At 52.7% G+C, this 13,876-nt stretch overlaps 1 protein-coding gene and 1 non-coding gene across 10 annotated transcripts in view; one reads left to right on the forward strand and one right to left on the reverse strand.

The window, feature by feature from the left end:
* SERHL2 (serine hydrolase like 2) overlaps positions 1 to 13,876 on the reverse strand; it is a 52,721-nt gene that overhangs the window by 4,872 nt on the left and 33,973 nt on the right. For all 9 annotated transcript variants that reach the window (XM_065522050.2, XM_074003614.1, XM_074003617.1 and 6 more), the window contains 3 exons: positions 13,709 to 13,818; positions 11,724 to 11,803; positions 4,121 to 4,155 (listed from right to left, as the gene is read on the reverse strand). In XM_065522050.2, the coding sequence (XP_065378122.1) occupies positions 4,121 to 4,155; positions 11,724 to 11,803; positions 13,709 to 13,818 (225 nt within the window). The remainder of the gene's footprint in view (positions 1 to 4,120; positions 4,156 to 11,723; positions 11,804 to 13,708; positions 13,819 to 13,876) is intronic.
* On the forward strand, positions 1,008 to 1,114 carry LOC123567326 (U6 spliceosomal RNA). The gene has a single exon (XR_006690246.2). It is a non-coding gene; the product is annotated as a U6 spliceosomal RNA (small nuclear RNA).

The raw sequence follows: 13,876 nt of genomic DNA on the forward strand, positions 1-13,876 counted from the left end.
GGGATTACAGGTGCCCGCCACTATGCCCGGCTAATTTTGTATTTTTAGTAGAGACAGGGTTTCACCATATTGGTCAGGCTGGCCTTGAAGTCCTGACCTCAGGTGATCTGCCTGCCTTGGCCTCCCAAAGTGCTGGGATTACAGGTGTGAGCCACTGCGCCCAGGCTTGGGCCTGTTTTAATATAGCTGCTAGACAAATTTGAACTTCCATGAGGCTCACTCTGCGTCCTTCGGACTGTGCTGCTCTGATTTGAGGACTCTAAGGGCAGGAGCTCTCAGCATTTTCTCTATTCCTAGTTCTTAGCACACAGAGTGCAGGGCATGCTGAGTGGATTAATTCCAGGAAGCTCTTGTAAGGACCAGCTCCACTAAGTGACAGCCGACACTCCTCTACCTCCACCATCGCGAATATAAAATTGCTATGGCTATGAACACACACACATACCTGAGAGAACTCACTGCCTTGGTTCCACCCTGGCCCTCCAGCTATTTTCTACTTCTCAGACTAAAATGACCTGAGATGCCTTTCCTGAAACAGGGGTTCCCATACTGTCCTCAAGGCCCGCGTGCTCTCATATGGCAGCTGCCACATCTCACAGCGGGGTGTGGCCAAGCCTTTCGGGCCTGCGCACAGGAGGGGCTTTCTGGGCACAATGTGAACAGGTAAACTTGACCCTGTCTCTACTAAAAACACAACAATTAGGCTGGGCACAGTGGCTCATGCCTGTAGTCCCAGCACTTTAGGAGGCTGACGCAGGTGGATCACCTGGGGCCAGAAGTTCGAGACCAGCCTGGCAAACGGAGTGAAACCACATCTCTACTAAAATTACAAAAACGTAGCTGGGCATGGTGTCAGGGGCCTGTAATCCCAGTTACTCAGGAGGCTGAGGCAGGAGAATTGCTTGAATCCGGGAGGCAGAAGTTGCACTGACCCAAATTTGGGCCATGGCACCCCAGGCTGGATGACAGAGTAAGACTTGTTCTCTAAATAAATAAATAGAATGTGGGTGCTTTGCGTTATCAGCACATATACTGCCAAATTGGGACAATACAGGAGAAGATTAGCATAGCCCCTGTAAAAGCATGTTACGAAAATTTGTGAAATGTTCCTTTCCAAAAAAAAAAAAATTCAGATCACCTGAGGTCAGGAGTTCAAAACCAGTTGCCCAACATGGTGAAACCCCATCTCGACCAAAAATACAAAAAATTAGCCCGGCGTGGTAGAGGGCGCCTGTAGTCTCAGCTACTCTGGAGGCTAAGGCAGGACAATCGCTTGATCCCGGGAGGCGGAGGTTGCAGTGAGTCGAGATCGTACCACTGTACTGTAGCCCGGGTGACATAGTGACTCTGTCTCAAAAAAAAAAAAAAAAAGAAGAAATATATTAAAAAAAATTTTTTTTTGAGGCAGGGTCTTACTCTGTTGCCCAGGCTGGAGTGCACTGGTACGATCTCGGCTCACTGCAATCTCCACCTCTCTGGTTAAAGCGATTCTCCTGCCTCAGCCTCCCGAGTAGCTGGGACTACAGGTGTGTATCACCACTCCTGGCTAATTTTTGTATTTTTGGGTAGAGACAAAGTTTCACCACGTTGGCCAGGCTGGTCTTAAACTCCTGGCCTCAAGTCATCTGCTCGTCTTGGCATCCCATGGTGCTGGGATTACAGGTGTGAGCCACTGCACCGGGCCAGACATTTAAAAAATTAAAAAAAGGATTTTGGGCCAGCTCCATCTTGGAATGTGAATCTTCTGCAACTAGTTTATGTCCTAACAAAGTCTTTCCATCCCGGGGAAGCCTCTCCTTCCAGCATTATGGGTGACCACGGCTCCCACTACAGAACAGGTCACATAAGCCATGGTCCCTAAGGACAGGGAAGGGGGCATCTCCAAAAGCCAGACTGACTAGGATCTGGCAATAAACTCCCACCACGCAGGTCAGCACACACACGGGACAAGCCACCAGTGAGTGAGTATTGGTGGGTAGGGAGGACCACCCAGCAGCGGGTATTGGAATAACTAGCTGTTCATCTAGAAAAACAATTACAATGGCTGAGTGCAGTGGCTCACACCTGTAATCCCTACAAACTTTGGAAACTGAGGCAGGAGGATAGCTTGAGCCCAGGCATTCAAGACTAGCCTGGGCAACATGGCAAGACCCTGTCTCTACAAAAGTGAAAACCTTAGCAGGGTGTGATAGCGCACACCTGCAGTCCTACCTACTCGGGAGGCTGAGGTGGGAAGATCACTTGAACCCAGCAGTCTGAGGCTGCGTGAGCCATGATTGAGCCATGGCGCTCCAGTCTGGGTGACAGAGGGAGAGCCTGTCTCTAAAATTAAAATAAATAGACTGAGCATGGTGGTTCACGTATATAATCTGAGCACTTTGGGAGGTCAAGGCAGGTGGATCACCTGAGGTCAAGAGTTTGAGACCAGACTGGCCAACATGGTGAAACCCCGTCTCTACCAAAAATGCAAAAATTAGCTGGTGGTGGGTGCCCGTAATCCCAGCTTCTTGGGGGCTAAGGGAGGAGAATTGCTTGAACCTGGGAGGCAAGGGTTGCAGTGAGCTGAGATCGTGCCATTGCTCTCCAGCCTGGGCAACAAGAGCAAGACTCTGTATCAATAATAATAATAAAGAAAAATAGAACTTTTAAAACATGAAAAAAAAAAAAAAAAAAAAACGAATCACTACCTCATACCATGCTCAAGAACAAATCCCACACAGATCAAAGACAAACACATTAACATTCCCAGACCATTGACTGACACCCTGGTCCAAGCCTCATCTCTTGGCCTGGGCCTGGACAGCAGCTCTCAGCGGTCTCCCTAGAGTTAGAGCTTCCCCACCTCTAATGACAGTGTCTCACACATGTCCAGTGTTCTACCATTTTTGAACAATCACAAAATAGCACAGGCTATGAGTACCTGAAGCGACAGCAGTGTGCGAGGCCACTCAACACACACGACCTCACCTAGTCTCGACAACAACCCTTCAAAGGCAGGCCCAGGGCGTGGCTCCCCTAGCCAAGCTGCTCAGAAACCAGCTGAATGAATGAAAGCACCTTCTTTCTGCACATGAGACAACCAAGGCTCAGAGAGGGTAAGCATCTTGCCCAAGGTCACACAGCCCCTCAGTGGCAGAGATGGCCAAGTTTCTATTAATACAAGTACTCCAGTGACACTTCCAGGCTTCCAGATGGGACGCTGTTTTTTGAGAACTTTGTCATCCTGCCTCTCCCCTCTTCACAGCCTCTATCAGGAATCCCGCTCTAAACAGATGCTCTGAGCTGACTTCCAGCTTTTCCCTGTGCAGCGGTCAGTGCCTGGAATGTCTTCCTCCTCTCCTCACCTCCACTGACTCTATTTAATGCCACTGAGGCCGGGCACGGTGGCTCAAGCCTGTAATCCCAGCACTTTGGGAGGCCGAGACGGGCGGATCACAAGGTCAGGAGATGGAGATCATCCTGGCTAACACGGTGAAACCCCGTCTCTACTAAAAAATACAAAAAAAAAAAAACTAGCCGGGCGAGGTGGCGGGCACCTGTAGTCCCAGCTACTCGGGAGGCTGAGGCAGGAGAATGGCGGGAACCCGGGAGGCGGACCTTTCAGTGAGCTGAGATCCGGCCACTACACTCCAGCCCGGGCAACAGAGCGAGACTCCGTCTCAAAAAAAAAAAAAAAAAAAAATGCCACTGAAGTGCACACTTACAAACGGTTAAGTTGACAATTATTATGTATTATGTTACCTATGTAATTTTTTTTTTTTTTTTGAGATGGAGTCTCACTCTGCCACCCAGACTGCAGTGCAGTGGTGCGATCTCGGTTCACTGCAACCTCTGCCTCCCATTCAAGTGATTCTCCTGCCTCAGCCTCCTGAGTAGCTAGGATTAGAGTCATGTGCCACCACGCCTAGCTTTATTTATTTATTTATTTATTTATTTGTATTTTTAGTAGAGAAGGGGTTTCACCATGTTGGCCAGGCTGGTCTCAAACTCCTGACATCAGGTGATCTACCCGCCTCAGCCTCCCAAAGCGAGCCACCATGCCCAGCGTGTAATTTTCAAAAACGATAAAGATGCTCATAAGCAAACCGTGGCAGGGGGGAGCAGAGGCAGCGGTACTCACCCAGGATAGCCTCTGGTCTCTGTTCAGAACCAGACCTGGAGGCGGAAGCACAAAGACAGTGGCGTCAATGCTGTCCGTCAGGCTCAGGGGACGCTCTGTGAGTTTGCTGGAATCCCCCAGGCCTTTCCAACCAGTGCCCATGTCTCCCATCTGCCCCCGACGTCCTCAGCTGCCCAGGACTCCCTGTCCTGGGGTCTAGCTGGACCAGGGCTCAACCATGGCCGCCTGACCACGGACCTGTCAGCCCACACGGGCCCACACGGGCCCTCACCGGCCACCCCAAAGGGCCGGTGCAAAATGAGGGCAGGAGCTTAGGCTGACAGCCGGGTGGATGGTGGACCTCTCGTCTCTGAGAAACTCATTCCTAGGAAAAAGCAAATAAGTACCAATCGTGTCATCGTTTGTTGAGAAGATACTGAATGAAAAAAGAAACATGAGCGGAGTTGCGAGGCCTGGGTGGTGCCCAGCTTCAGCTTCGGGCACTGACTTGGTTCTCTGCCCCCATCCCGATGGTGGCCAACAACTCGGCCTCAACTGCAGGCTGAACACCCAGCAGTTCCTTCCCGAGCAATGTCCCCTCAAGAACGGCCTGCATGGGAGTGTCCAGAAAGGGCAGAGGGTCCCCTGTGGCCCTGGGGGTAATCGCAAGCTGGAAGCTGCCGGCGGTCGGAAGGGATGGAAACGTGAACTGAGGTGTGTTTGTACGGAACCCGTCCAGCAGGACACACGGGGACTAGAGCTGCAGGTGTCCACAGGGATAAGAGGCAGGGCTGTTCCCTCCCCCATATAAATCTTTCTCAAATACCTGCATGGCCAGGCCTCCCCACCACCCCTTCTTATTTTTCTCCATGGCACTTTCTCTTTTTCGAGACAGAGTTCCCCTCTGTCGCTCAGGCTGGAGTGCAGTGGTGTGATCTCGGCTCCCTGCAACCTCCGCCTCTAGGGTTCAAGCAATTCTCCTGCCCCAAACTCCAGTGTGGCTGGGACTACGGGCACCCACCACCACGCCCAGCTAATTTTGTATTTTTAGTCGAGATGGGGTTTTGCCATGTTGGCCAGGCTGGTCTCAAACTCCTGAGCTCAAATGATCTGTCCACCTCCTGAAGTGCTGGGATTACAGGTGTGAGCCGTCACGCCCAGCCCCCATAGCACTTTCTAAGGCACTTCATCCTTTGCCTATTGACTGCTTCTCTCCTCTGCTAGAGTTCAGCTTCCATGAGGACAGTTTGGTCTGCCTTGTTCACAGCTGTATCCTCAGGACCAAGAACTGTGCCTGCCACATAGGAGGGGCTCCCAAAGTGCTTGCTGAATGAATAGACAGGTGTTTACCTCTGGGTGGGGTCTAGGAGGGGCTGGAGAGGGTTCAAAGGAACGGGTGCTGTGCCATTCTTTTAGCTGTGTGATGGATGCACAGGTTACTGTTATTAAGACTTTATTATTTAAACATACATATATGAGCTGGGCACCGTGTTTTGCGCCTGTAATCCCAGCATTCCGGGAGGCCTAGGCAGATGGATCACTTGAAGCCAGGAGTTTGAGACCAGCCTGGCCAACATGGTGAAACCCAGTCTCTACTAATAAAGTACAAAAAAATTAGCCAGGTGTCATGGCGGGCACCTGTAGTCCCAGCTACTTGGGAGGCTGAGGCATAAGAATTGCCTGAACCAGGGAGGCAGAGGTTGTGGTGAGCTGAGATGGTGCCACTACACTCCAGCCTGGGTGACAGAGCAAGACTCTGTCTCAAAAAATCAAACAAACAAAAAAACACTAAACTATACATATATGATATGCAAACAAGATTTGTATGGGGGGGCCTAAACCACCTGATTTTTTTTTTTTTTTTTTTTTTTTTTTTTTTTTTTTTTGAGACGGAGTCTCGCTCTGTCGCCCAGACTGGAGTGCAGTGGCGCGATCTCAGCTCACTGCAAGCTCCGCCTCCCGGGTTCACGCCATTCTCCTGCCTCAGCCTCCGGAGTAGCTGGGACTACAGGCGCCCGCCACCTCGCCCGGCTAGTTTCTTTTTGTATTTTTAGTAGAGACGGGGTTTCACCGTGTTAGCCAGGATGGTCTCGATCTCCTGACCTCGTGATCCGCCCGCCTCAGCCTCCCAAAGTGCTGGGATTACAGGCTTGAGCCACCGCGCCCGGCCAACCACCTGATTTTAAAGTTCACGTGGAAAAATTACACAGACAAGAATAGCAGGAGGTCAGGCACCTGTAATTCCAGCACTTTGGGAGGCCGAAGTGGGAGGATTGCTTGAGACCAGCCTGGGTAATGAAGCAAGTCCCCATCTCTACACAGAAAGCTGAAAGATTAGCCAATCATGGTGGCACACGCCTGTAGTCCCAGCTACTGGGAAGACTGAAGTGGGAGAGTTAAGCCAGGGAGGCAGAGGCTGCAGTGAGCCGAGATCTTGCCACTGCAATCCAGCCTGGGCAACAGAGCAAGACCCTGTCTCAAAAAAGGAAAAGAAAAAAAGACTAGTAGAAAAACTCTGTAAAAGAGCCATGAAGGGAGATGGTCCCGTCAGATATGAAAATCCTCAGGCCGGGCACAGTGGCTCACGCCTGTAATCCCAGTACTTTGTGAGGCCAAGGCAGGTTGATCACCTGAGGTCAGGAGTTTGAGACCAGCCTGGCCAACATGGCGAAACCCCATCTCTACTAAAAATACAAAAATTAGCCGGGCATGGTGGCGGACACCTGTAATCCCAGCTACTTGGGAGGCTGAGGCAGGAGAATTACTCGAACCTGGGGTGCGGAGGTTGCAGTGAGCCGAGATCGTGCCATTGCACTCCAGCTTGGACGACAAAAGCAAGACTCTATCTCAAAAAAAAAAAAAAAAAAAAAGAAAGAAAATCCTCTGTTGGGCCTCAACTTAAAGCGTGTGGTACAGTACGATCATAGACAGGCAGTCAGAGACAGACCCAAGTACAGATGGGCGTTCAGTGTCTGACCAAGGCAGCCCCTTACGTCAACAGGGTAAAGACAGACTTGTCTAAAAATGGCATTAGGCAGCTGAGGAGCCATCTGGAAAAAGATGAAGTCAGATTCAAACCTCACCCTGTACACCAGAGAAGAATGCAATGTAGTAAATATTTAAATGCAAGTACTAGACCCAAAATAGTATTAGCATCAAGCATGACCTTTTAACTATGATTCAAATTCCAGAAGCCATACAAAAGACATATTTTCTTTTTTGAGATGAAGTTTCGCTCTCGTTGCCCAGGCTGGAGTGCAATGGTGTGATCTCGGCTCACCGCAACCTCCACCTCCCGGGTTTAAGTAATTCTCCTGCCTCAGCCTTCCAAGTACCTGGGATTACAGGAATGCGCCATCACGCCCAGCTAATTTTGTATTTTTAGTAGAGATGGGGTTTCTTCATGTTGCTCAGGCTGGTCTCGAACTCCCAACCTCAGGTGATTTGCCCACCTCAGCCTCCCAAAGTGCTAGGATTACACGCATGAGCCACTGCGCCCAGCCTAGAAATCTGTATCTTTACATAAAATCTTTCCATTTAAAATAAGGGCCTTGTGCCCTTCCTCCAAAAAATAAAAAGAGCACAATAAAAAATAAATAAAATCTGGGCAGTCTATTCAAAATTCCCCCCATGCCAAATGTTTTTGTTTAAACTGCACAAGTTAAACAAATCATACCTGCAACCTGAATGCAGCCCAGCTTATGATGAAGATTTGAACCATCCCCATAGCATGAGGCTTCAGGGGTCAGGTATTTTTGTTTTATTTTTAAGACAGGGATGCCGGGCGCGGTGGCTCACGCCTGTAATCCCAGCACTTTGGGAGGCCGAGGCGGGCGGATCACGAGGTCAGGAGATCGAGACCATCCTGGCTAACATGGTGAAACCCCGTCTCTACTAAAAATGCAAAAAATTAGCCGGGCGAGGCGGCGGGCGCCTGTAGTCCCAGCTACTCGGGAGGCTGAGGCAGGAGAATGGCGTGAACCCGGGAGGCGGAGCTTGCAGTGAGCCGAGATCGCACCATTGCACTCCAGCCTGGGTGACTAAGCGAGACTCTGTCTCAAAAAAAAAAAAAAAAAAAAGACAGGGTTGGCTGGGCACGGTGGCTCACACCTGTAATCCCAGCACTTTGGGAGGTTGAGGCAGTAGGATCACTAGAGTTCAGGAGTTCGAGACCAGCCTGGGCAACATGGTGAAACTCCATCTCTATGGAAAAATACAAAAATTAGCCAGGTGTGGTGGTGCACACCTGTGGTCCCAGCTACTCAAGAGGTTGAGGTAGGAGGATCGCCTGAGCCCATAAGGCTGAGGATTCAGTGAGCCAAGGTCATGCCACTGCATTCCAGTCTGAGTGACAGACCAAGACCCTGATTTTTAAAAACAAAAAAAAAAACAAAAAAAAACACAGGAAAAAGACAGGGTCTTGCTAGAGTGCAGTGGCACAATCATGGTTCACTGAGGCCTCCGACTCCTGGGCTCATATGAGTCTCCCACTTCAGCCTCCCAAGTAGCTGGGAGCACAGGTGCGCCACCATGGTGATGCCGTTTAATTCTGAATTTTTTGTAGAGATGGGGATGTCTCCCTATATTGTCCAGGCTGGTCTTGAACTCCTGCCTCAAGTGATCCTCCCACCTGGCCTCCCAAAATGCGGGGATTACAGGCATGTGTGAATATGATTGGTCAGGGGCCAGATACTGACACAGATCCCTCTGTCCTTAGGGCGCCACAGGCAGAGTGGGCTCCTCCCTCCTTCATGGGAACACTTCACGATGGTTTCCACAAAGCCAGTATTGTGGGGCTTGAACTGAGATGAGAAGATAAAGACCTCATCTCCTCTGCTCTCTCACCATCCTGCACCACCCGCTCACACCTCCAGGCCTGTCCTGCCAGCTCCTTTCTCCTCCTGGAGTCCGTGGGAGCAGCTCCCGCACCTGCACTGCTTTCCTCAAAAGTCACCTTCTCATGAGGCCCACCCAGACCCTCCTATTCAAAAGAGGAAGTGGAGCTGCAGCCTCTCCAGCAATGCTCGCCGCCCTCCCCACTCTGCCTCCTCCACGAGCCCTCCCCTCCTCACGCACTCTAACCCATCCAGAGGACCTCACAGACAAGCCAACGGGCTCCAGAGGCTCCCAGCAGCCAGAGAGGCGGGGACAGATTCTCCCTCACAGCCCTCGGAAGGAACCAGCCCTGCCGAGGCCTTGACCTTGGACCCTGAACTCCGGAACTGTGGGGAAACGTGTCTTGGTGGTTAAAGCTCCAGATTCTGGAGGGATCAGGTTGGATGATGCGGGCGGGGGAGGACAGAATGTGAACTCTCAGGTGCTCTGGGGCTGGCGGGAAGGATTTGGGAGGAGCTGACATCGTCCTGGAGGCACTGGGTGGGGGTCTGGGTACTGTCTTCTTTTTTTTTTTTTTTTTTTTTTTTTTTTTTTTTTTTGAGACGGAGTCTTGCTCTGTGCCCCAGGCTGGAGTGCAGTGGCGCGATCTCGGCTCACTGCAAGCTCGCCCCCCCGGGTTCACGCCATTCTCCTGCCTCAGCCTCCCGAGTAGCTGGGACTACAGGCGCCTGCCACCTCGCCCGGCTAATTTTCTTGTATTTTTAGTAGAGGCGGGGTTTCACGGTGTTAGCCAGGATGGTCTTGATCTCCTGACCTCGTGATCCGCCCGTCTCGGCCTCCCAAAGTGCTGGGATTACAGGCTTGAGCCACCGCGCCCGGCCTGTACTGTCTTCTTTTAGGTTATTTCCTTCGTTTACTGCGGCTGGGTCCCGAAAGGCCAGAACTGCTGTAGACGGCTTGTCCGCACACAACGTTCCAGCCAGCTGACCTCTTCCCCAGACCCAGGGTCACCTCCTTCTCAGCCCTCCCTCTTGCCTGTTGCCTCACCCCCCTGAGACCCACATAGGGGTTCCTGGTCAGCATCCTGCATTCACTGTTTCCTGTGACCTGGGCCTAATCAGATTCCCCGGCCTCATCACAGATTAGCTCACTTCTGTGCCTGGGGCTCCCTAGGTCAGCCATCCGTGAGGCATGTCCAGGAAGCCTGGGCCCGGGGTCCCTGACCTCCCCTCCCCATGATAGGTTTCCAGGGAGGCGAGATAAAGGTTCAGAGATGATCACAAAGACCCAACAGGTCCCAAACTGGCGACCGAGGCCAAAACAGCCCACAGGTGCCGCTCTTTATATCCTCATATCCATTTCTGGATTCATGACACCTAAAAATCCACAACTCAGCAGATCAACTGCAGAGCTGAGCAACTGGAAATTCTGGCCACATGAGACTAAATTCCCACTTGATTAGCACTGGCCCAGCTGCCTGCCAAGGTGGGCCGGCTCCAGCTCCAAAGTCCCTACACATCCCATAGCCTCCCTCCCAGCCGGCATGGTGGACTCCACAACACCCCCCACCTACCCCCAGGTGCCGGAGTTTCTGACCCCTGCATCACTCAGCACTTTATAAAGGGAAGGCACATGCCCACCTCGCCTGATCCGATGAGCGCGAATAACCCAAGACCTTGTTTGTCACCTGAGCACACAAGGGGACTCAAAAGGGAAAGGGCTGTCCCAGGTTCACTCGGCTGGCAGTGTCAGGAAGCCACGTTGTTTCGCCCAACTCAGCATATTCTCCGTCCGACCACAGCATCTCCCTCCAGCTGTTCCCTCACCCTGGGAGAGCTGCCTCCCGGACAACCCCTCTGGAGCAGGCCCCGCCACCAGTCTCTTCTAGAGCGTGTGTATTTCCCTCGTTACATCCAGAGAATGTCTAACCGCTCATGTGCCTGTTGACCGGTTTATCATCTGCTTCTCTTCCAAGAATCTAGGCCTCTGCCCAGACTCCTCCTTGCTCAACTCCAGAGGGTGCCCTTTGTGAGCGGCGGCCCCTGGAGTTGTGATGCTGGAGGTCTGACCCCACTGAGAGAGGGACGGTGGGCTCTTGCTCACTGCAGCCTCACTGAGCCGGGCCTGTAGCGCACCTTAGAAAAGATTTCCTGGGCAGGCACAGTGGCTCACACCCGTAGTCCCAGCTACTCAGGAGGCTGAGGTGGGACGATGTCTGGAGCCCGGGAGGTGGAGGCTGCAGTGAGCCATGATGGTGCCACCGCACTCCAGCCTACGTGACAGAGTGAGACCTTGTCTCAAAAAGAAGAACGAATGAAAGAAAAAAAATTCCTGGGTAAAAAGCAATGTGCAGAAATTAATTGTGCCAGAAGCTTCCCTGAAGCCAAGACACGCCAGCTCTACCTCTCCATTGTGAAAAGCCTCTCCCAAGTCACTCAGCCCCTGGGATGTCCTCACAGCCTGCCCCTGATGCTGGGCACCCACCCCAGGTCCAGCAGAGCATGGCCGCAACATTCACCAACATTTAGTCCAAGACACCTGACCAAACTCTCCCAGAGTGTGGCTTTCTGGGATGTGCAGTAGCTGTATGGCCTCGCCCGGGTCACTTGGCAACACTGAATCTTAGTTTCTCCTGCCGTAAATGGGATGAGGGTGAGGCAGGAGGGGGATTCAGTGAGATGCTGTTTGCAAAGTGCTTAGTATCTTGCCTTGTCTAGGGCAAGTCCTTGACATCCTCAGTAAGAACAGTGACAAGTATACAAAGGCTTTGGACAGCGGAGTCCCCTACCTGCGGCCACCTTCGTGGTTCCTCTTTGCAGGAGGAGCTCCCCGCACTCCTCATTCAAGTGGCTATTGCTCTTCAATAACCTGGGGGACACAGAAGGATACTGAGTGCCTAGAGGCCAATAAAGAGGAAATCAGATAAAAAGGAGAGGGCCGGGGATGGTGGCTCGTGCCTGTAATCCCAGCACTTTGGGAGGCCGAGATGGGCGAATCACCCGAGGTCAGGAGTTCGAGACCAGCCTGGCCAACATGGTAAAACCCCATCTCTACTAAAAATATAAAACTTAGCAGGACGTGGTGGCGTGTGCCTATAATCCCAGCTACTTGGGAGGCTGAGGCATGAGAATCACTTGAACCTAAGAGGCGGAGGTTGCAGTGAGCTGAGATTGTGGCACTGCATTCCAGCTTGGGGAACAGAGCAAGATTTGGTCTCAAAAAAAAAAAGGTGCAGCAAAAGGGAGGAAAAGGGAGGTCACCCACAAAGGGTGCATGTGTTCCGTGATTTTTTGTGTTCTTTTTTTTTTTCTTCTTTTTCTTTTGTGAGATGGAGTATCGCTCTGTCGCCCAGGCTGGAGGTGCATTGGCGCAATCTTGGCTCACTGCAAGCTCTGCCTCCCGATTTCATCCCATTCTCCTGCCTCAGCCTCCCGAGCAGCTGGGACTACAGGCGCCCGCCACCATGCCTGGCTAATTTTTTGTATTTTTTAGTAGACACAGAGCTTTACCATGTTAGCCAGGATGTTCTCGATCTCCTGACTTCATGATCCACCCGCATCAGCCTCCCAAAGTGCTGGGATTACAGGCGTGAGCCACTGCGTCTGGCCCTTGTTTTCTTTTTAATCGAGACAGAGTCTCACTCTGTCACCCAGGCTGGGGTACAGTGACATGATCATGGCTCTCTGCAGCCTCGACTTCCCGGGGCTGCACAATCCTCCCAACTAAGGCTGCCTAGTAGCTGGGACCACATGCGTGTGCCACCGTGACCAGCTATTTTTTTTTTTTTTTTTTTTGATACAGGGTCTCGCTATGTTGCTAACGCTGGTCTCTAACTCCCGGGCTCAAGCTGTCTTCCCACCTCAGCTTCCCAGTGTGCTGGGATTACAGGTGTGAGCCACTCCGCCTGGACTGTGTCCTGTGTTTCAATGGCATGTTTACAGCGGCAGGGTGTGTGTGTGCGCGCGTGCGTGTGGTGGGGCAGTGGGCGGCAGGGTGTGTGTGCGCGCGCGTGCGTGTGGTGGAGCAGTGGGCGGCAGGGTGTGTGCGCGCGTGCGTGTGGTGGGGCAGTGGGCAGCAGGGGGTGTGTGCGTGTGCGTGTGGTGGGGCAGTGGGCGGCAGGGTGTGTGTGCGCGCGTGCGTGTGGTGGGGCAGTGGGCGGCAGGGGGTGTGTGTGCGCGTGCGTGTGGTAGGGCAGTGACGGGCTTCTCCTCCTTCAGACAACAAATATGTGTGGAGCTCCGACCTACCAGGCCCACCGCCAGATGCAGGAGGCACAAACATGACCAAGTCAGCCATAGTGGGGGTTGTGGGGTTCACAGGCCTCGGGAACCAGGGGAGTCAGTAGGCTCTTATTGGACAGTGTGGTTACCTGCAGGGCAGGGAGGGACAGCTCGCCTGGGGGTGTCAGGGCAGGGCTCCCAGCTGAGGCCCCCAGGAGTGGGGAAGCCAGTGAGCAAGCACAGGGGAGAATTCCAGCTAAGGGAGCCCAGGCTGGAGTCCCAGAGGGGAGAGAAGGCGTGGAAGCAGCGTGTGCTCGGGGAGAGGCGGGGGCTGAGAGGTGTGGGGAGGGTATTGGAGTAAGGAAGGGGCATGGCCGGAGCAGGGGCAGAGGGAAAGGAGATAACGTCCCTGAAGACCCTGGGAAGCCTGGTGCTCAGCGTGACCCCAGAGAGAAACAGGCTTGTTGGGTGATAGGGAGAAAGACACTTCCCCACGTCTCACCGGGTGTCCTCCCGTGGACCCCACAGCTCCCCATCCACACCAGGCACTCACCTCTGCAGCAGCTGCTTCAGGCTGTACACACGCGAGGGCTCCTGGGAGGCCTCTACCTGCAGCATGTGCTCTATGGTTCTCCGCTTGTAGGTCAGCAAGTTCTCCACTTCCTAAGAAGGCACAGTTGGCTGGGTGGGCAGGGATCCAGGCTGCAGACGAGGCCTCCGC

This window comes from Macaca fascicularis, chromosome 10 (assembly GCF_037993035.2).
Source record: "Macaca fascicularis isolate 582-1 chromosome 10, T2T-MFA8v1.1".
Classification (NCBI taxonomy): Eukaryota; Metazoa; Chordata; class Mammalia; order Primates; family Cercopithecidae; genus Macaca; species Macaca fascicularis.